Source organism: Canis lupus, chromosome 1 (genome assembly GCF_011100685.1).
Source record: "Canis lupus familiaris isolate Mischka breed German Shepherd chromosome 1, alternate assembly UU_Cfam_GSD_1.0, whole genome shotgun sequence".
NCBI classification, from domain to species: Eukaryota; Metazoa; Chordata; class Mammalia; order Carnivora; family Canidae; genus Canis; species Canis lupus.
In genome coordinates this window covers 74,001,977-74,023,263 of record NC_049222.1, presented here as the reverse complement: position 1 = coordinate 74,023,263, position 21,287 = coordinate 74,001,977, and the positions used below count along the sequence as shown (strand labels likewise).

Genomic DNA, 21,287 nt, shown 5'->3' with positions numbered 1-21,287 from the left:
GTAATGTGCTATCCTTTTTATTTAAATGCTTGGAAATAAAAAAAATACAAAAAAAGGAGAGAGGGAGCACTCCATGTGTATGTTTGTGTGTGTGACATTAACTTACGTCTATTCTTTCTGAGAGAGAATAATAAGAGAGAGAGTCTCATAAACCATTTAAGTTTTGTAGGGTCATGACCCATATCATGCTCACCTTCATTCCCAGCTCCTAGCACAAAAATTTGCAAGAAATTTCAAGAAATTTTGAACCACATTTTAAAAGAAGAGTCTCACTGTTAACAGCATTCATAGCTGTCCCTGACAGCAAAATAATATGTTGTTAATGGTATGTCAGCACTGTGCACAATTTATAGCATCTATATGTTTTATAGTTGTAAAAAAGTGACCTGGTTCAGTTTTCTCAACTTATTGATGAGAGGAAAAGAGATTAAGTTAAATGACTTGTTCAGTGTCACATACGACTGTTGAGCAGCATAGCTACAAATACAATCCATAACCCCACCGTGCTTTCCATTATGCTTCACACCTGTCAACAACACTTTGATTGATACAGTCTCATTATGACAAAATGGGTTTCCAAAATTTCTTGCCTGTTTTGTATATGCTTTGTTTTGAAATAAAACTAAGCTAGGCAACAATATGCATTCGAATGATTACCAATTCTTTAGTCCTTCATGCTTATTCATACAAAATTTTTTTTAAGATTTATTTATTTACGATAGACACAGAGAGAGAGAGAGAGAGAGGCAGAGAGACACAGGCAGAGGGAGAAGCAGGCTCTATGCCGGGAGCCCGACGTGGGACTCGATCCCGGGACTCCAGGATTGTGCCCTGGGCCAAAGGCAGGCGCTAAACCGCTGAGCCACCCAGGGATCCCCCTCATACAAAATTTTTTACAGACATCAATATTGCAAATGTGCTATAGATGAGCCACTATACTGTTTCATTGGTATTAATAAATTCTAAGTATGCAAAACACTAGTAAAAAAGACAAAAATATTTTTAGAAAAAGTTTGCAGAGGTACCTGAATGTTTTTTGAGGACTCTTGCCAATTCTTCAATAGTTCTTACACAGTCCAACCCCTGCAACAAAAATTGCATATACTGAATCAAAAAAGGAAGACAAGTTCCTAACCTGCATCCATTACCTTTAGAAATAACGATTAATTTCAGCTCATTCATACATTTTTCCCTTTTAGGCAAGCCTTGGTCAGTATTCATAAGCAATATCCTATGGATATAAAAACTCCCGTAGACCCTACTTCCTAATGGTTTTTGGAAGTACAAGAGAGGCTGAAATCAGATGCCCCAGAAAAGTGTGAATCACTGTCCAAATGAGGACCTCCATTTTTCCTCTTTATGTAGTTGTGTTATTCATAAGTGCACTCTGTGCCAGAATAAATAAGAGGGAGCTTTTGTGCCCCACATTATTCATTCTGGGTGGACTTTCATTATATTTCTGTTAAGAGCTGATGACCTGCTATGGACAGTGATTAAGCTCAGGTGATCTCTCCAGAGGATTGTGTAAATGCACAAATTGAAGTCATACAGCAAATACGAGTGTTTAAAAAAAAAATTACACTTCAAAACACTGGGCTCACCTTTTACAACATAAACCCTTTGATGGCTACATACATCTCAGAATGTATTTGAAACTTTTGTTCAGAAATGTCCATAAAGCTAGTTTATAAGCCATGTAAAAATTTGATATTGATGACATACAATAAGGTAATTCCATATACTGGACCCACTCCTGCTTGTCCTCTTTACTCATCAAACTCAGGGTAGACAACTTTTGGCTATTTTCCCAAATCAGATACATCCTCAAAAGAAAAAGACTTGAAAATAAGGACAGACCTAAAAAGATCTTGAGTGACAACAACATCACTCATTTGGCTCTACAGTATCTGGACTGTTGTCAAAAAGAAAAAAAGATTCTTGGCACTTCTCAGACTTTATACTTCCCTGAAGTGTATTTTGTAAATGTTTCCTATTTGTCAGAGGCTAGCAAACCTTTCTGCTCTGCAAGCCACATGACCCTGTTGTAACTACTCAATTCTGTGGTTATTGAGTGAAAGCAGAAGCTGTAAACACTTCACAAATGAAGGATGTGACTTGTGTCCTGAATTGACAAAACAGGCAGTACATAGGCTGGATTTAGCCTATGGGCCATAGTCTGCTGACTTGACATACATGATCCAAGCTGATGTGCACAATCTCCGGATGCAAGAGGAACAGAAGGTACTCTTTCCTTTTATAAATTATCAACCAAATACCACATGTTTAGGGACATATGAAACCAAGTTTGTCTTGAATCTAGGTCTCTGAACTGTGAGTTTAGCCCTCTTATCATTGTACCACATTTGTTGGCCTTCTAAAAAATGTCTCAGAGAACCACAATGCCCACCTCTTAAAACACTTTTCAAAAAGCCTTATGTGGGTGTGTGCATCAAAGTCAGCTTACTGGCCATGCCAGTAGGACACCAGAAGGGCTGGTTTGCCTTTATAGTGTTCCCACAGGCTGCTTTCAAATCCACTCTGTACTACAGGTTGAAAGTACTCCTTGCATTTACCTCTAACCTTAAGTATTTGACCAGAGAGACTATGCCAAATGGCATACTCCATATGGTACGTTCTGATAAATTTGGAAAATACCAAGCTGTACGGTCAGTCAAGATTGTCAAATCATACTGCCACAGCAAATTCAAGTTTTAGGTGGTTACGGTACCTCTGCAGTTTCAAGTCCATTAATTGTCATACAGACGTCAAGGTCACTCTGTTTGAACCCAAATCCATTTTTGGAGGAGCCAAACAAGCTCAATTTAGTTCCTGTTAAGGATATATGAAAAGTAATAATCAATTACTTGAGTACATTTAATTTTCTGATCAAAATAGCCCTCTCAATGAATCAAATATACCCAGCTATTAACTATCCTATATGAATCTCATTATAATTATCTTCTTTTATTAACCATTTATTACAAGCTGTTTTCTCTCAAAATTTATTTTTTTTCAAAATTTACTTTAAATAAATTCAATCTGCATAAGATGTGAAATACTACCAAGTGCCACTTTATTCTTAAATGTGCAAGGATATTTCAAGGAAAATGTGGATCATATTAATATATTTAATAATGTAATTTTATTGCTTTTTAAATATCCACTTTTTAGAGATGAACTTTGACTTTAAAGATAACACGAAATGAGGGAAGCCTGGGTGGCTCAATGGTTGAGCATCTGGCCTTTGGCCCAGGGTGTGATCCTGGGGTCCTGGGATTGAGTCCTGCATCAGGCTCCCAGCAGAGAGCCTGCTTCTTCCTCTGCCTGTGTCTCTGCCTTTCTCTGTGTCTCCCATGAATAAATAAATCTACAAAAATCTTAAAAAAAATAAAAATAAAAACACGAAATGAAATTTCACTTGTGGTGTCTGCTAACAGAAATCCCACACTGCTACTGTCTTTTCTGTTGGTTAACTAGGATCTGGCAGACCAAAGACCATTCTCGGGATATCACAAAGTAAGTGAAGCCCTGTCCCCACCATCACCACAAAATTACCTTCTCATTCTCAAAGTTAATGTGCTTGTAACACATGTACTCATTCTAAAGGAAGGTCATACTACCTTTCTTTTCTTAAAGGTAAAAAGTTATTTACCTGGAAACTCCTGTCTTATGAAACTTTCTAGGTTTTGCCGAATATGTTCACGAGCTTGATCTTCTGAAATAGTTGGAGAAAAATCCTCTGTTTAAAATAAAAAAAATTTAGAAACAAAGATTGTTCACACTCTCTGGAAAAAAACCTTTTTTTATAAAACAAAATCTAACATTAAAGTTAAAAAGAAAACTCTAAATTTTGTGTCTTCCTGGTAGACAGCATTAGTAATATAAAATAGAAAATGTCTCTCTTTGAAAAGAGTCTATCCCCACTCTTTTACACTGTTGGTGGGAATGCAAGCTGGTGTAGCTACCCTGCAAAACAGGAGGTTTTTGGAGGTTCTTCAAAAAGTTGAAAATAAAGCTACCCTATGATCCAGCAATTGCACTACTAGGTATTTACACCAAAGATATAAATATATTGATCTGAAGGGACACCTGCACCCCAGTGTTTACAGCAGCAATGTCCACAATAGCCAGACTATGGAAAGAGCCCAGATGTCCATCAACAGATAAATGGATAAAGAAGATGTGGTATATATATATATATATATAACAATGGAATATTACTCAGCCATCAAAAAATGAAATCATTTGTACTGGTGTGGATAGAACTAGAGGGTTTTATGCTAAGTGAAATAAGTCAATTAGAGAAAGACAATTATCATATGACCTCACTCATATGTGGAATTTAAGAAACAAAACAGGATCACAGGGGAAGGGACAGAAAAATAAGACAAAATCAGAGAGGATGCAAACCATAAGACACCCTTAACCATAGGAAATTAACAGCGTTGCTGGAGAGGAGGGGCTGTGGGGGGACGGGGGTAACAGGGTGATGGGCATTAAGGAGGGCACATGATGTGATGAGCACTGGGTGTTATATAAGATTGATGAATCACTGACTCTACCTCTGAAACTAATAATATACTAAATGTTAATTAACTGAATTTAAATTTAAAAAGGAAAAAACCCAAAAGTTAATGATGTATTATACCACCCTAAAAATAAAAAATAATAAAACAAAGAAGACAGTCTGTCCCTAGGAGCTGCTCCTGGAATAGAAACAAATCTGCACAGCCGTTCTGCTACTAGATTTCAGAAACGCAGCGGTCTATAAAGGTGGCCTTCAGGGAGCTCCCCCAGAGTGTGAACACTAAAGTTTGCAAGCATGCACAAACATATTGTTTTCTTCGGGGACTCTGGATTCCTTTCATAGTTTATAACTCCCAAAAAGGTGTAAAAACGACTAAATCACTGGTTAACAAAGAAGTGCCTTCTGACACAGTTGCCTCAGGAGGTGGCACCATGGTGCATCAAGCTCATCTAAAGAGTTACCTGCTTCTCCTTTAAACGCGTTTCCTTTAACTTGAATTCTCTGTATACCACTGCTTCCCCACACTGGTATTCCTTAAAGGGCTGTTAGGGGGCTACTCATTAGTGTTAAAGTATTTTATGATTAAATTTTAGAAATGCTGGGATAAAGAGTTACATCAGTTCTTTACCTTAACATTTCTCAGAGGCCATTATTACCCTAACGTGCCCTTGGGTAATAATGGGCAGGGAGTAGCGGCTACACTCTTGGGCCGGGAGCAGCGGCTACACTCCTTCCCTACTTGACTTATGGAGTACTTCTTGCCATGACATACTATTAACTGCACTCAGGAAAACAATTCAAGGAACACCAGTTAGGAATGGTGTTAGACTTAGAAGTTTCTTAGAAACTTAGACAGTTTCTTCAACAGTTAGACTTAGAAGATTCTCCTTCCTTCCCTATCTTTCCTTCCACAATGGTTTACTCTGTCTCAGCTGAAACACACACACAGAGCTCTGTGGACACAGGGAAGAATGGAACAGACATGGTCCCAGTGATGGAGCTAACAGCTCAGTGATGCAGACAGAGGACCTTGAGCAAATGTCAATGCAATATTCTGACAAATGAAATGTTAATAACTTACTGTAACATTGGACGCAAACTTGATCTAAGATATTTAAAAATTTGGGTGTCAGTGGTGGCAGAGGTTCCAGCTGAATTCTTTTGAAGTCTTCGGGACAGTCTTTCTTGAGATGACCTTCTCGTTTGCATAAACTGCACACGACCGTAGGAGACTGCAGTAAGGGTCAAAGCAAAACAAGACATAATATACAACCCTGTGTGCCAAATGAAGGGGTCCTGAATCTTTTTTTTTTTTTTTTTTAAAGTCCATAGTCTACTCTTGCTTTCCAAAGGAATAAAAATAATGTGCAGTCACTCCAAATTATTTGAGATGAGGACATCTTATGGGATACTCAGGAGTAAAAGGTAGTAATTTCCACTGCCAAGAGCATTCCCTTTCTCCAAGGCAAATTCGCATAGGTCTAAGGAGGGAAGGAGATGGAGCAATTGTATTGGAGTGGAAGATCAACCCCTACCACCACCCAGACGGGGAGAACTCTGTTATAGTACACAAAAATTACAGGTGTTAAAACTGTTTAATGTCTCTTCTCTTAGTTCTGAGAGGGGCACTGATTACCTTGCCTTTCGTGAAGGTGAGTTTGCTGAATTCATAGAAGAAATCAGACTGATCCGAAGTTGAACTATCCTCAAATGCACTTTCTTCTTTAAGATTGATTTTGCTAAATTCCATTAGTAGAGCCCCATCTGCAGGTTTCCCACCTTCTTTTAAGTCTTTATACTTAGCAGACTCTCCTAGGTCATCCTCTTCCTCAGACAGGGCATCCTCATCCCCTGATCCTGTATATGTATTTTCTAATTCATCTTCATTAGCCAAGTCATCCTCATCTTCCCTTTGGGTAATGGACAGCCTGGGCTCTTCTTCATCATCCTCTTCCTCTTCCTCCTCCTCTTCATCGGAATGAAGGATTCCTGATGTACGGCCCTCTCTAGAAGGGGTGAAGTGGCTTAGAGCATCTTCGAGGTCATCAGTACCTCCTTCTATGCCTTCTTCATCAACATCAGCCTTGTCCTCTGAAGTAGTGAATCCATCACACTCTTTGGCTGTAGGATTTTGGAAGCCTTCTAAACCCAAAGTGCTATCTGTCTCATTTTTTTGTGTGCTGCCACAGATGGCAAGCTCTCCATGTTTGCTACTCCTTAAACCCAGATCACTGGCAGTCAAAGGATGCTTACCCTCTCTCACAATTTTACTTCCAGTTTCTTGATGGTATACTTTAACATCCTCATACTCATCACAACTGGCCCCTGTCTTGACACAGTCTGAGTTTTCCAGGTGGACACTGACATGTACATTTCCTATTTCCTCTGTTGGGGGGCTTCCAAAGCTTTCTGCAGTCTCTTGAAGAGTACATGGCTGTACCATGCAATTGTCTGCAGCTGAACTGGCAGCACTTGGCCCTTGAGCCAAAACTGTGCTTTTGAGTTTATCATCTTTGGCCTGTGTACCCGAGTCATGCTTGGCTACTTCTTTAGAATGTTTGGAAAGACAAGTGACAGTACTCAGAGACTTTGGAAGGCTGGATTTTGTAATTTTGTGTGGAAGAGCAAAATACTTATACGTTGTCCTTAAACAATGAAGTATATATTCAAACACGGGTTGATTATTTAGAGTCCTTGCCACATTTCGCTTAACAGAGTAGGGATCTGTAACAACAAAAAATCCACCACTTCATACATTTCTATTTCACGTTTTAAAAATTAGCCTGCTATAGATCAAAACAGACAACAAACAAGCAATACTAAAATTTAGCATGAATCTTTTATGCTTTTTTAAAAACTGGGGATGGGGAAGTAAAGATGTAGTTTAAGAACAAAAAGAAATGCTTTCTTAAACGTCTGCTCTATGAAGAGAACCCATTCAGTTCAGAACCAATACCCCTTCCCTATTTTGTTCTGTGACTGTGGAGGTAAAAAAGGTGTCATCAGTGTGGCTCTTGTGCCATGGGGAAGTGAGATCTTCCCACCAGGCTCTGCTGAGTGCTCTGCCTCCCCACTCAGCCAGGCCCTGTGGTGTGTAGAGCTTACCTCCACTCTTCTGCCCTGGGAAGCCCCATCACTGAACTGGCTGGACTGAATTCAGGGGCGAGAGGGAGGCACGAGGAGGAGACACCACTTCTCTCAATCTTTTCTCCTCCCCTAGAACTCCAGCAGGTTAGGCAATTGGCCAGAAGAGCTGAGCCACAGAAACTGCAGGGGAGGGTTTAAAAATGTGAGATCCCCATGACTGCACACAGAATTTATGCAAAATGCAAAAAAACAAAAAACAAAAAACAAAAAAACCCTCTTATGCAATATAAAGCTTGAAAAAAATCAAGCAAAAAATACAAGAATTCCATTTAGGAGGTTAAGTTATTTGAAGGAGGAGAATTAAGATTTTTAGAGGGGTTTCAACCTCCTAACTTTGCAAAGCTGAGAAGAGCTAGTCCACTTAAGGTAGTCTACAGGGCACATCAGCAAGTTTCATACGATGGTTTTAGTTAAATGAGCCTTCGCTAGAAAAAGTGTTTTTATGAATCAGTTTCAAATGCTACCATAGATATTCCAAAAATAACCAGCCCCTCTCTCTATGAAGAGGAATCCAACAAAGAATTATTTTTCATGAGAAAAAGTATTTTCTCACCTTCGTAAAACTAAACAGCAATAAGCGAGGAAAGGACGGAATCTAAAAATCCAGCAACCAGAACAATAAACAGGAAAGGGGGATTCACACATCATGGGGCGGGGTGCAAGCGGGCACGACTACATAAGCGTTTTAAGTTGTTAAGCAATTTACAGAGAAAGCAAGGACTCTGCCAGCCACTGTTTAACTGTTTAACTAAGACGTTTTACTGTAGTGCTTAAAAAGCCCAGGATAAACAAATTTGGTCCCTTGGGATGACCACAGTAACACATGCAAGATTCTAACTATTTCAACTTTTGGGGTCAGGCCTACATTACACGTGGAGGCTGAAAGGAGAAGTAAAAAAGCATGCAGTTAGACTGGTACCTTAAAAAGAAAGGGAATTAAAGATAAACATTTTGAGATACCTTCAATGGCAATGCGCTTTTTGGGCCAATCCTTCAATTCACGAGATACAGATTCTTTGACACGAATGCTTATCACTAAATCAGCTAAATTAAATTCTAAAGCATAGAATCGAAGCATTTCCACCCAGAGCTGCCCAACTGGTACTGATGGCACATGCCTGAGATCAAATATTAATGACACCTATTAAGAGAAAAGAGAAAACATACATGTTAGTTCAGATGTCAGCACGATCTGAAAAACTAGAGATTATTCAAGCCAGTTAACAAAATACCCCTGAGACAGGAATTTGACAATCCATCTAGGTAAATCACATCTAGGTTGTATTTTGTTTGTGGGAAAAATGACACTTCTACCCTGCACTCCTGGGATGAGAGCATGTTAAAATCTAACCATCATCATAGGAGCAGATAGGCAATTTGAGGTAACTAGGTGGCACTCTTCATTTTGAGGCCCTAAGGACAGGTGGAGAGAACCGTGCATGGATTTGCTACTCTCAGCACAGAGCTCTCCCTGGCACTGCCACCGGAGAGGGTACCTTTATACTTTATACAAACGAAAATGTGCAGCAGCCAGAGGTGGAGAGCAAAGGGCAAAACACTCCTTTCATTTGCTCTGAGAAGCTACATGAGCTCACTGAATCTGCCATGGGCAACTGATTTTAAAGTCAACTCTCTCTCTTTTTTTTTTAAGGTTTATTTAAGGAATCTCTATGCCCAACGTGGGGCTTGAATGCATGAACCTGAGATCAAGAGTCTCATGCTGTTAAAATTGAGCCAGCCAGGCGCCCCAAAGTCAAATAACTCTTGATATTGGAAATTAATGCCAGCTTTATGTTCACAGACTCTCGACAAACTGGAACATGCTGTGATGGAATATACTGGAAGGTGCATAGGACCTAGAATAGAAACAAAAGAGTCCAAATACTGACTGCCACTTCATAGCTTTTAACTGCTCTCTGACTTAGCCTCTTCACTCTCAGTTGGCATGATGGCACAGTGGCTGAGAGAACTGGTTTTGCAATGGGACATTAGGTTTGAAATCCATCTCTGCCATGGATTAGATGCGTATAATCCTGGCCAAGCTCTACATTGTCTAAGCCTCAGTTTCCTCATCTGAACAATGGGGATTACAGTACCCACCTCAGAGGGTTGTTGGGAGGACTGAGTGAGAGAATGTCTGTAAAGAGCTTAGCACAGTGCCTGGCACACATGTTCAAAAAATGGTCGCTATCATTATCTGCAGAGTAGGGATGATACCACCTATAACACAGGATAGTTATGAGGATTAAATGAGAAACAAGGGAAAGCACCCAGCAGGTCTGGTTGCTCTGTGTATTCTTTCACTTAGATACAATCTTTTAAGTACAAGAAATCCATTTATCATTGAAACATGTCACAACTGTAAGATGCTCTTGAGAGGTAATCCTTCAACTCCCATATGTTACAGGAGAAAACTGAAGCCCAGAAAGTTGATATGACTTGTCAAAGGTGCCACTGCTTGTCAGTGGCAGAATGAGAACAACGTCTCTCGATCCCAGTACAGTGCTCTTGTCACCACGCCATGCAACCAATCTCAACCCTGTCTAGGTCTTCATTTCTAAAGTAGTGGCATGACTAATCTCTCCAAATAGCACAAAAATGTAAACATCAAATATTTACTTGGGCTTACAGCAACAGCTTTTCCTTCTCAAGTATACAAATCTGTTTCCGATCACACTTTATTATATTGAGCTTCAAAACAGGTGATATGGTATTTTATTAACCACTAAATCCTGACCACAAACATCCTGTCAAATATGATAAAGTCATCAGGTAGATTTACAAAGCAGAACTGCCTGAAAATGGAAGTGGTCTAAGTCCCAAACACTGTAGTTGAGGACATAAGAAAACCCCTAGAAATTGAAAGCCTCATTAAATTTCACCTCTTATCCATAAGACTTACTCAGTATCACTAAGGGCTTTTTAAACATCTCACTGAAATAACTTAATACAATAACATGGGACTTAAGAGATCAACATATCTACACTTATAGTACACTTAAGCTGTTTTTCTTTTAAAGTAGAGAACATTTTCTTTAAAAAAAAAAAAAAAGAAGGGCAACTAACATTTAATGTGTTTACAATATGGTTGGCACTGAGATAAGCATTCTATAAGTCAATGACCCTGAGAGAGTACCAATATCTCCATTTTTAAGCGAGGAAACTGGGGCCCAGGAAGATCAAGTCACTTGCCCAAGGACACACAGCCAGGAGGTGGGAGAACTGGGATATGAATTCATATATTCTGGCTCCAAAGTCTGTAGTCTTCTCCACTACTAGAACCCCAAATAGAAAACAGAAAAAAGTGGTGGTGTTCTGGTGGCAGCAGGCACTGGCACTGCCTCCCTTCTCTCTCCAGCGTTCAAGGATTCTTGAAAACACAACTGGAGAATCTATGATTCACCACCATCCCCTCATTGTAGGCACAGACCAGAGGAGTGACAGGACTTGTGTGAATACAGCTAGGACTAGAATCCTGATCTCAGAAGTATTTTGTGGGTATTGCTGCCACTTCATCCCAGAGAATTATGGGGAAGGTCGTGGGGTCAGGGACCATCCACCAAACTGGGACAGGTTCCTATTCTCATTTCTAGTATAATTACACAGCTCAGATTTTTGATATTTCAGTGGCAATTCTTTCCTTGTGCATAAGCTTCCCTGCCTACCCCTAATGGTATGGATGAGGACTCTGAAATACATTATATGGAATACTTATTCACTGTTATTTTAGTACTTTGAGGTGAGTTCAATTTTCTTGTATTTAAAACTCATAATACCATCTAAGACATAATGAGGATACACAGGGATTTATCTTTGAATTCTCAGCATCTTTTACAGGACCCTATATACAGAAGAAACTACATAAATAACTTGGATTCAATAACCTGAATTTTACCTTTTCTCATTGCTTGTCTATTTGAAGGACTGAACAGACTAGGAAATGAAACATCACAAAAGAGTAAAGATAGTTGATGGATGAGAGGACTGATTAACTCACCAGATACCACAACTAACAATGAAATCAGATATAAATACCAAAATTAGAAATGAGCAAGAACAGACCTGTCCCCTTTTAACAGGCACTTCTTTTGGTGCCTCTTCTTTTGCTGTGTCTGCATCCCCGGTGGCATTATCAGTGTATTCCCAGACCACAGTGTCTTTCTGAACGTCTTTAAGATTGAAGTTCCCTAGTTTGTTTAATGAGAATCCTTCAATCTAGGAAAAATTAAGACAAATACTATTATTACGAGGTAGAAAGGATTTTATATCAACCAGAGCATATTAATCCTGGAAGAAATGAAAACATAGATCATTGGAAACAAAAAAAGGTATATTGTTCATGGACTGATATATCTGTTCATTTAAAAATACTTTTTAAAGTAAAAAACAAGGTTTTAGTTTGCATAAGATATGGTAATTCTGTGAAATAATTCTTCAGTAAACAGTCTAAGAGAAGGTAACACAGCCTAAGCCCAAAGCCACCAGTTCTGGAGTAAAACTCCAGTGAGACTTTCTCCTGGTCTCAGGTTTCTCTAAGAACAGGTTACACTAGAACTTCCTTTAGGAGACAGTTGTGACATGAAACAACGGACATAAACCACTGACATGGCATATGGCATACGGTGAATGCTCAATGTAAGAAACTTTCTATTGATACTGTTGAAATGCCAATTACTTAGAATACAGTCTGGGCTCAAAAGGTCTAAGAAATGTGAAACAAAGTTGAACAGGTTTCTTTATTGTGCAGTGGGATTGATCACCGCCCTTTTTTTTAATATAATAAATTTATTTTTTATTGGTGTTCAATTTACTAACATACAGAATAACACCCAGTGCTCATCCCGTCAAGTGCCCCCCTCAGTGCCCGTCACCCATTCACCCCCACCGCCCGCCCTCCTCCCCTTCCACCACCCCTAGTTCGTTTCTCAGAGTTAGGAGTCTTTATGTTGTCTCCCTTTCTGATATTTCCCACACATTTCTTCTCCCTTCCCTTATATTCCGTTTCACTATTATTTATATTCCCCAAATGAATGAGAACATATAATGTTTGTCCTTCTCCGATTGACTTACTTCACTCAGCATAATACCCTCCAGTTCCATCCACATTGATGCAAATGGTGGGTATTTGTCGTTTCTAATGGCTGAGTAATATTCCATTGTATACATAAACCACATCTTCTTTATCCATTCATCTTTCGATGGACACCGAGGCTCCTTCCACAGTTTGGCTATTGTGGACATTGCTGCTGGAAACATCGGGGTGCAGGTGTCCCGGCGTTCCATTGCATCTGAATCTTTGGGGTAAATCCCCAGCAGTGCCATTGCTGGGTCGTAGGGCAGGTCTATTTTTAACTCTTTGAGGAACCTCCACACAGTTTTCCAGAGTGGCTGCACCAGTTCACATTCCCACCAACAGTGCAAGAGGGTTCCCTTTTCTCCACATCCTCTCCAACATTTGTGGCTTCCTGCCTTGTTAATTTTCCCCATTCTCACTGGTGTGAGGTGGTATCTCATTGCGGTTTTGATTTGTATTTCCCTGATGGCAAGTGATGCAGAGCATTTTCTCATGTGCATGTTGGGCATGTCTATGTCTTCCTCTGTGAGATTTCTGTTCATGTCTTTTGCCCATTTCATGACTGGATTGTTTGTTTCTTTGCTGTTGAGTTTAATAAGTTCTTTATAGATCTTGGAAACTAGCCCTTTATCTGATAGGTCATTTGCAAATATCTTCTCCCATTCTGTAGGTTGTCTTTTAGTTTTGTTGACTGTAACCTTTGCTGTGCAAAAGCTTCTTATCTTGATGAAGTCCCAATAGTTCATTTTTGCTTCTGTTTCTTTTGCCTTAGTGGATGTATCTTGCAAGAAGTTACTGTGGCTGAGTTCAAAAAGCGTGTTGCCTGTGTTCTCCTCTAGGATTTTGATGGAATCTTGTCTCACATTTAGATCTTTCATCCATTTTGAGTTTATCTTTGTGTATGGTGAAAGAGAGTGGTCTAGTTTCATTCTTCTACATGTGGATGTCCAATTTTCCCAGCACCATTTATTGAAGATGCTGTCTTTCTTCCAATGGATAGTCTTTCCTCCTTTATCGAATATTAGTTGACCATAAAGTTCAGGGTCCACTTCTGGGTTCTCTATTCTGTTCCATTGATCTATGTGTCTGCTTTTGTGCCAGTACCACACTGTCTTGATGACCACAGCTTTGTAGTACAACCTGAAATCTGGCATTGTAATGCCCCCAGCTATGGTTTTCTTTTTTAAAATTCCCCTGGCTATTCGGGGTCTTTTCTGATTCCACACAAATCTTAAAATAATTTGATCACCGCCTTTAAACTGGTTAATGTACATAATGAATCATGGTGTGGGGTGTGGATATGGTATCCTATTTCTCCACATCAAATGGGATACTTCTTTGGTTTAGTACATAGAATAATCCTTCTAAAACATAAGCATTCAATTCATTCCCCTGCTCACAATGGTCTCCTTACTCAGGATAAAATTCTGAGTAAGTCCTTTCCGGGCCTTAGAAAGAAGCTAGGTAATCTGGCCCTCTGCCACTTCTCTGTCCCATCTTCTCAATACATCCTACTGGCCAGAGTGCTACTCCCTCTGCTTTGAAGGCTCCTTTCCTAATAATCATGGAGCCACACTCCCTGGCTGGCTTGTGCTTTTACTGCTCTGAGAAATCTTCGGCTACCTGCAGGCTTTAAAGATTTTTCTCCTGTTTTCTTCTGGAAATTTGATAATTTTAACTTCTACATTTAAGTCTTTGATCTGTTTTGAGTTAATTTTGGGGTATGTTGTGAGGTAAAGGATTGAGGTTCATTTTTTTCCTTTGTATCTAGTTTTTCCAGAATCAACTGCTGAAGAGACATTCCCCCAATGAAATGCTTAGGCACTTTTGTTGAAAACAATATCAATGCTTTCATCCCACAGACTTGGTATGTCTCTACATTTACTTATATTATTTAATTTTCCCAGCAGTTTCTAGTTTTCAGGTTAGAGGTCTTGCACATCTTTTGTTAAATTTGTTCTTAATTAGTACACATTTTCAAGCAGCACTGTTAATGGAAATTTTCAAAACCATTTTTAAATGTTGCTAATATATAAAAATATAATATTGGGGGTATATAATCTTTATATTCTACACTCATACTGAATTTACTAGTTAGCTCCAGGAGTGGTTTTATAGTTTTCTGAGGATTTTCTATGAACCATCATGTCACCCACAATAGAGAAACTTCTACTTCTTCCTTTCAGGTTTTTATGACATTTTCTTTTCTTTCCTTATTGTAATGACCAGGACTTCCTATAAATGTTGGAAAGCAATAGTGTGTGTGTGTGTGTGGGGGGGGGGGTACATCCTTTTTTGTCCACAATGGTACGGGTAAAATGTCCGGATTCCAACATTAAGGAAGATGTTAACTATAGGCGTTTTTCACAGACACGCATTTTCAGATTGAGAAATTCCTTTCTATTCCTAGTTTATACAGATTTTTTGTTTTGTTTTGTTTTGTTTTAAATCATTAAATGAATGTTGAATTTTATCAAGTGAGTTTTTTTCCTACATCTACTGATGATCACATGGCTTTTTTCCTTTATTTTTGTATACTTCCAAGTTGATTAGTTAATATTTTGCTAAGGGCTTCAGTGTCCACATTCATGAGGGATATTGATATATAATAGCTTTCTTTTGCCTGTATCTAGTTTTGATATCAGGATAATGCTGGCCTTTTATTTCCCTTCTATTTTCTGAAAGAGCTTATGTAGTTGGCATTATTTCTTCCTTAAATGTTGATAGAATTCACCAGTAAAGCCATTTGGGCCTGGTGTTTCCTTCACTGGAAGGTCTTTAATTACAAACTCAATTTCTTCAGTGAAAAAAGGGCCACTCAGGTTATTTTTTTTTTTCTTGAATGCTCTTTTTGTATTTATTCTTATATGTATAGGTCTCTTTGATCAAGGTTTTCTAATTTATTGACATAAAGTTGTTTATAATATTCTCTTACTCTTTTAGTCTGTAAGATCTGGATAACCCTCCTTCATTCCTAATATTGTGTTCTCTCTTCTCTTCTCATGAATCTATCAGGGATTTTTCAATATTACTGATCAAACAGTTGGCCTTGTTAATTTTCTCTGTGTTAGTCTATCTTCTCTTTGTTGATTTTGCCCTTATCTTTATCATTCCCTTTAAGAACTTTCTTTGGGTTTGGGACACCGGGTGGCTCAGTCAGTTGACATAATTCACAAAAACTGCTATATTTTATATGTATATATATTTAAGGTATATAATCTGATGATTTGATATCTATATACATTGTGTGAAATGATTAATTACTGGTTTCTGCTGAGTAGTTTGCCATCATTCAAATCATTGTTCATTTATGGAAGGTTTTTTCTGGCTGCTTTTAAGTTTTGCTCTTTTTATTTTTGGTTTTGACTATCATGTGCTCCCCATGCCTCTCTTTGAATTTATCTTGTTTGAAGTTTCTTCACCTTACTCTATAAATTTGTCTTTTATCAAATATGGGAAGTTTCTGACTTTTTATTTTTTTTCCTGTCCCATTCTTATTCCTCTCCTTCGGGGACTCAAATTACCTATAGGTTACATTTTTTCTTTCTTTCTTTTTTTTTTTTGAAATTGTACCTAAGTCCCTGAGGTTGTTATTTTTTTCAAACATTTTTCTTTTTCTTCTTCAGATTTCTACTCATCTGTTTTCACCTTCACTGGCTCCAATGTCACCTCCATTGTTATGTCACCCAGTAAATTTTTTATTTAAAAATAACATATTTTTTCACTTCTAAAATTTCCACTTGTTTCTCTACATTTTCTGTTTCTCTAGCTGATACTTCCTATCTCTTCATTCATTGCAAGTATATTTCTTTTATCTCATAGGGTATACTTATAATAACTGCTTTAAAGTCTTTCAGAGTTCCCACATCTAGGTCATCTTGGGTTTGGCAACCGGATTTCTTTTCCCTTTTCCCTTGAGAGTGGGTCCAGTCCTCCTACATTGAGTAATTTTAGACTGCATTCTGCATACTGTGATACCATACTGCGAAAATTCTAGATTCTTTATGTTATTCCAAAACATGTTGATACTTTTGTAGGTAATTAACTTGGCTACACAAGCTGCACACTATCTCATCTCCCAGATAGCAATTCTGACCTCAGTTCATTTTTTTTTTAAGCCTTAGCCTTAAGCCTGTTTTTAGTCTGCTTCACATGTCTTATGGATGTGTCATTAATTTTGGAAAATTCTGTCATTATTCCAGATTATTTCTTCTGTTTCTTTCTCTTTCTTCTTCTGATACTCCCATAATTCATAAATTATAAACCTTAGTAACTGTCCTGCAGTTCTTAGGTATTTTTTTTTTCATTTTTCTCCCCTTTATACTTTTCAGTTTGGGAAGTTTCTATTGGAGAAAGCACGATCCTTTCCCCATCTGTGTCTAGTCTACTGATGAATCTGTCAAAGGCATGCTTCATATATATTATAGATTTTATTTCTATTTCCTTTTGATTCTTTCTTGGAGCTTCCATCTCTCAACTTGTATTACCCATCTGTTCTTGCAGGTTGTCCATTTTTTTCTGTTCAAGCCCTTAGCATATTAATCTTAGTTGTTTTAATTTCCAGGTCTGATCATTCCAATGCTTGCTCGATCTCTCCAAGCTACATTCTTTTTGCCTCTTAGTATGACTTGTAATTTTCTTGTTGAAAGCTGAGTATTATACTCAGTAAAAGGAACTGACAGACAAGCATCTAATGTGAGGTTTTATTGTGCTAGGAGTTAGGCCATGTTTATGGATTGTTGTAGTGGTAGATGTTAAGAGGCTAACACTTTCTGTGATGTCCTTGTTTTTGTTTTACTTGTTGTCCTTGGGTTTCCCAAGAGATTTCTTCTGAAATCAGGTCTTTCCATTGTAATCCCATTTTATGCACGAGCCCTAAAAATGTGGTAAATTCTGGGGGGAGGGGAAATACTCTACAGTGTTATGACCAGGTCTCAGCCTTTTAGTGAGCCTGCAGCATGAAACTGTGAGCTTGCAAAGTGCTTTTCCATCCTCCCCACTTGAGGTAAGACAGGAAGGCTCAGGAAAGGGGATGGAGTGGGTATTTTTCTTTTCCTCAGGCCAGTTAGGCCCTGGTAAAAAAAAAAAAGTTTCCCTTGAAGGCACGCTTTTGTTTAGGAGAACAGCATGCCCTGGGCATACTTCAAAATGGTGTCTTTTTCTCTCACCCTGCTTGAAAGCACAGGGGTGTAGAGGGTGGGTTTCCTGGGGCTAGCACCTTTGAAGTTGTTGGGAGGTTCCCTAAGACTGGGGCCCCTGCTATTTTTCACTTGCAGGCTTGTCCAGACTGAGTCTCCAGAACCACAGTCTAAGCCCTCCTACCCTGGTATTGGCTCTGTTCCTGGGCTTCTGCTCTAGCAAGTTATAATCTGCTGTATTCACTTATCTCTCCAATTTTGGGGGCAGTGGCTTTCCCTGTGACCTTAATTCTTTGATGGATCTAAGAAGAGTCATTGATTTTCAGTTTGTTCAGTTTTTTTCTTCTTTGTGTGAAGACAGAGTGATGATCTCCTAGCCTTTTCCATGACAATTGGACTGGTTCAGGAGTTAGAGATGTGCTAAGTATACACACAGAGTTAAGGGTTCCACTTCTCAATATCTTTCCTCCCTGGGTTTGACCCTTTTATCTGGTGGTCCTAGTTCCTCTGGGCAGAGAGAGAGCTGGCTTTACTATCGGAGGGGTGTGCCTTCAGGGGAAAAACCACAGAAGAGCAGAAACTTGCTCTCTGTTGGCCACTTGCTCCAAAGTTGGACTTCTCTCCAAAGTCTGCTTGTGCTCGTTCAGTCTCCAGAGCTTTCATGTTGTTTATGGATCACCTGGTTAGGAGGTCGTGCCTCAATATCAAAAGTAGAACTTGACTCTCTATTAAGGGGGAAAAGAACTACATTTGTTCTCCTACCTTGGTTCGGGAGCTCTACATTCATGATCTCATTTCATAATTTTCCCCAGATGAGGACTCCGAGGTGCAGACAAAATAAATAACTTGCTGAAGGTCACAAGGATATGTTTAAGTGAAAAAATCTGGAGGAACTGTAGGGCTAGAAAACCTTAAATTACTCTTCTCTCTACTGTATTACCTGGCGTCCCTCATGGGTAAATGACTGCTAAAGAGAAATCTATATAATCCAAAATAATACAGATTCCAAATAGTAACTACTAGGAGACTAGTAAACTACTGTTGTAGGGGATAAAAGATGCTGAGAAGACAGGGTTAAACCTCTTTATCAGTCACAACTCATATGATTGACTTTCAGTCAAATAAAAGTCTGGTAACAATTCATGAGAGTAAAAGGTCAGTGAGGGCAAGCCTCTGACATGGAATAGGTCTGCGTAGGTTAGGAGAGAATGGCTCAGGAATTTCTGGAGAGACAGACTAGGTAGGATACAGAGGCATTAAATCCTAAACTTCTTGCCTGGGAATTTTGTTTTATTCATCTGTGTATTCCCCTCCTGCCAAAGTACAATGAGAAAACATACACCAGCGCTTTAAAGATTTTTGAAGGAATTAACAGTTTGTATACTTTTATAAACATAATTTTGAACTCTTCAATGGGTCTTCTATAGAAATAATGATATAAAATTTCTGGCACCAATAAGGTACTGAATTTAATTTATTTTCCCGCCTTGCTTTACATTTCTGACTCTAGCAGAATCCTCTAGCATTGGTAAGATTTTAGCATTGATCCCTGATTAGTTTAAAACAGCAAAAACTAGATCATTTTGGTTAAGGCAGTAGAATGTACCTTCTTGATCACAGAATTGAATATTTTTGGCCACCACATACCTGTTTCTGTCATTAAATCTTAAATGAACAAATGGTATAATCAAAAGCAAATTCAATGTCACTTTGGAGAATAACCAGTGTCACTGCCTAGAATACACCAGCCATAGAATAGGGTATTCATATCACTGTTCTTAGGCGAATCCTGAGGAGAATCACTTCACCAGAATAGAAACATCTTTTCCTGTATCCTCACATAGTGACAGGTGACTACTCAGAGGTGACCAGGACTTCAGAAAGGGCAGATCTCACTAACACAACAGTGAGTATGGGAACACATACAATGTGTCTAAGGGCCCTCTTGGATGCAGGAGTCTACTGGTTTGATTCTATCCTAAACTCCTGTCTTTATTAAAGTGAAAGGAAAACCTTAAAGATCTTCACAAGTTCCCCTTTGGGTCTGATGGAAAGGGTTATCAGCTAAGGGCTGACTCTGTTCTCTCTTCTCTCCACGAGGAGAGCAGAGCGAGGGGAGAGGTTTAGCAGACACCTGCTGGGACCCTGCATTATTTCATTTCAGTACCAAAAGCACAAAGAGAGTGGCCTTCAGGCCAGTGAGATGTACAGTGGACTATGATTCCTCTGCCAGGGCAGAGTTCACAAAGGGCTTATTCTCCTTTAGTTTTTGTTCCTAGGACCCAGTAGATAAAGGTCTTTGATCAATTCTCAATATACTAAGTACAAAGAAAAAATTTTTTCCTATAGTCATATATTTTTGATATGTACCCCTAGTTAAGAGTTACTGCTATAGAACATCTCCTCCTTAAATAATGGGAATTCTACATACAGTAATAAGAAAGGTAAGGTTACCAAATATGTCCAAATAAGCTTTTCACCAACACTTATACAGTAAGTGTTCATATAAGATTTTTATCAAAATAAATACCTAGGATTTAAAAGTGAAGTTTCCAAGAGGATGAGAAGAGTATCATTTTGACTTTGAGATGGAGACTTCCTCAATCCTACTATTTGACTAAACCAACTTTAATTTATGCAGAAAAAAAATAGTGGTCACATTACTGAATTCTAAATCATCTTAAACATCAAAATATTCAAGAGGCGATGACAATATTCTGCATCATACAGTGTAACTAACAATCTCAATACTTCTATTTTCTTTGGTTTTGCAGGGAATAGAGAATGCAGAGAGCTAAAAGACTAGAAACAGGAAGTTACAGAACCAATGCAGTCTATCTGGAGGTGATCTGTAAATTTAAGTATTAGTTATACCAAAAGGAAGCATGTACCAAAGGATACATTTAATTTAGGTTCACATCTTCTTGTTTTAAACCCTCAGGATCATAGGAATTTTGCAAATTAAGAGCTTTTTCAGTTTAGAAAAATAATCCTATCCCTAGAGTATCCCAAAAGTGTATGCCAGCATTTTGTAGTCAAATACACTAATATTTCAGCAGTGAGAGGCATGAATATTCACATTAGTAGGATAAATAAATTCATGTCCATTCTGATTAGGTTTCTAGATTTTGAAATTACACATAAACAATTATGGCCCTGAAATAAAATCAATATCAGATATATAAGCAAAAAAGGTTTTATACCCATGATCCTAGGTAAACAGGCAGAAGGGGTTCTTTCCTCTGTTGAAGAAAGAAAATGGCCATCAGGGCAAACACATAAGGTGGCAAGCCTCCTTCTTCAGGGTGATCTATACTGCAAAGCTACAAATAAGAGAAAAAAGTAAGTATTATTTTGTACCAACCTATCATTTACACAATTTGGTCTAAAATGTAAAACA

The 21,287-nt window shown here is 38.5% G+C and overlaps 1 protein-coding gene across 7 annotated transcripts in view; it reads right to left on the bottom strand.

Moving 5' to 3' along the window:
• Positions 1-21,287, bottom strand: part of TUT7 (terminal uridylyl transferase 7) — a 64,228-nt gene that overhangs the window by 28,712 nt on the left and 14,229 nt on the right. For all 7 annotated transcript variants that reach the window (XM_038526905.1, XM_038526910.1, XM_038526909.1 and 4 more), the window contains exons 10-17: positions 21,091-21,210; positions 11,738-11,890; positions 8,636-8,816; positions 6,165-7,252; positions 5,610-5,760; positions 3,653-3,739; positions 2,729-2,829; positions 1,026-1,083 (exon numbers count right to left, since the gene is read on the bottom strand). In XM_038526905.1, the coding sequence (XP_038382833.1) occupies positions 1,026-1,083; positions 2,729-2,829; positions 3,653-3,739; positions 5,610-5,760; positions 6,165-7,252; positions 8,636-8,816; positions 11,738-11,890; positions 21,091-21,210 (1,939 nt within the window). The remainder of the gene's footprint in view (positions 1-1,025; positions 1,084-2,728; positions 2,830-3,652; positions 3,740-5,609; positions 5,761-6,164; positions 7,253-8,635; positions 8,817-11,737; positions 11,891-21,090; positions 21,211-21,287) is intronic.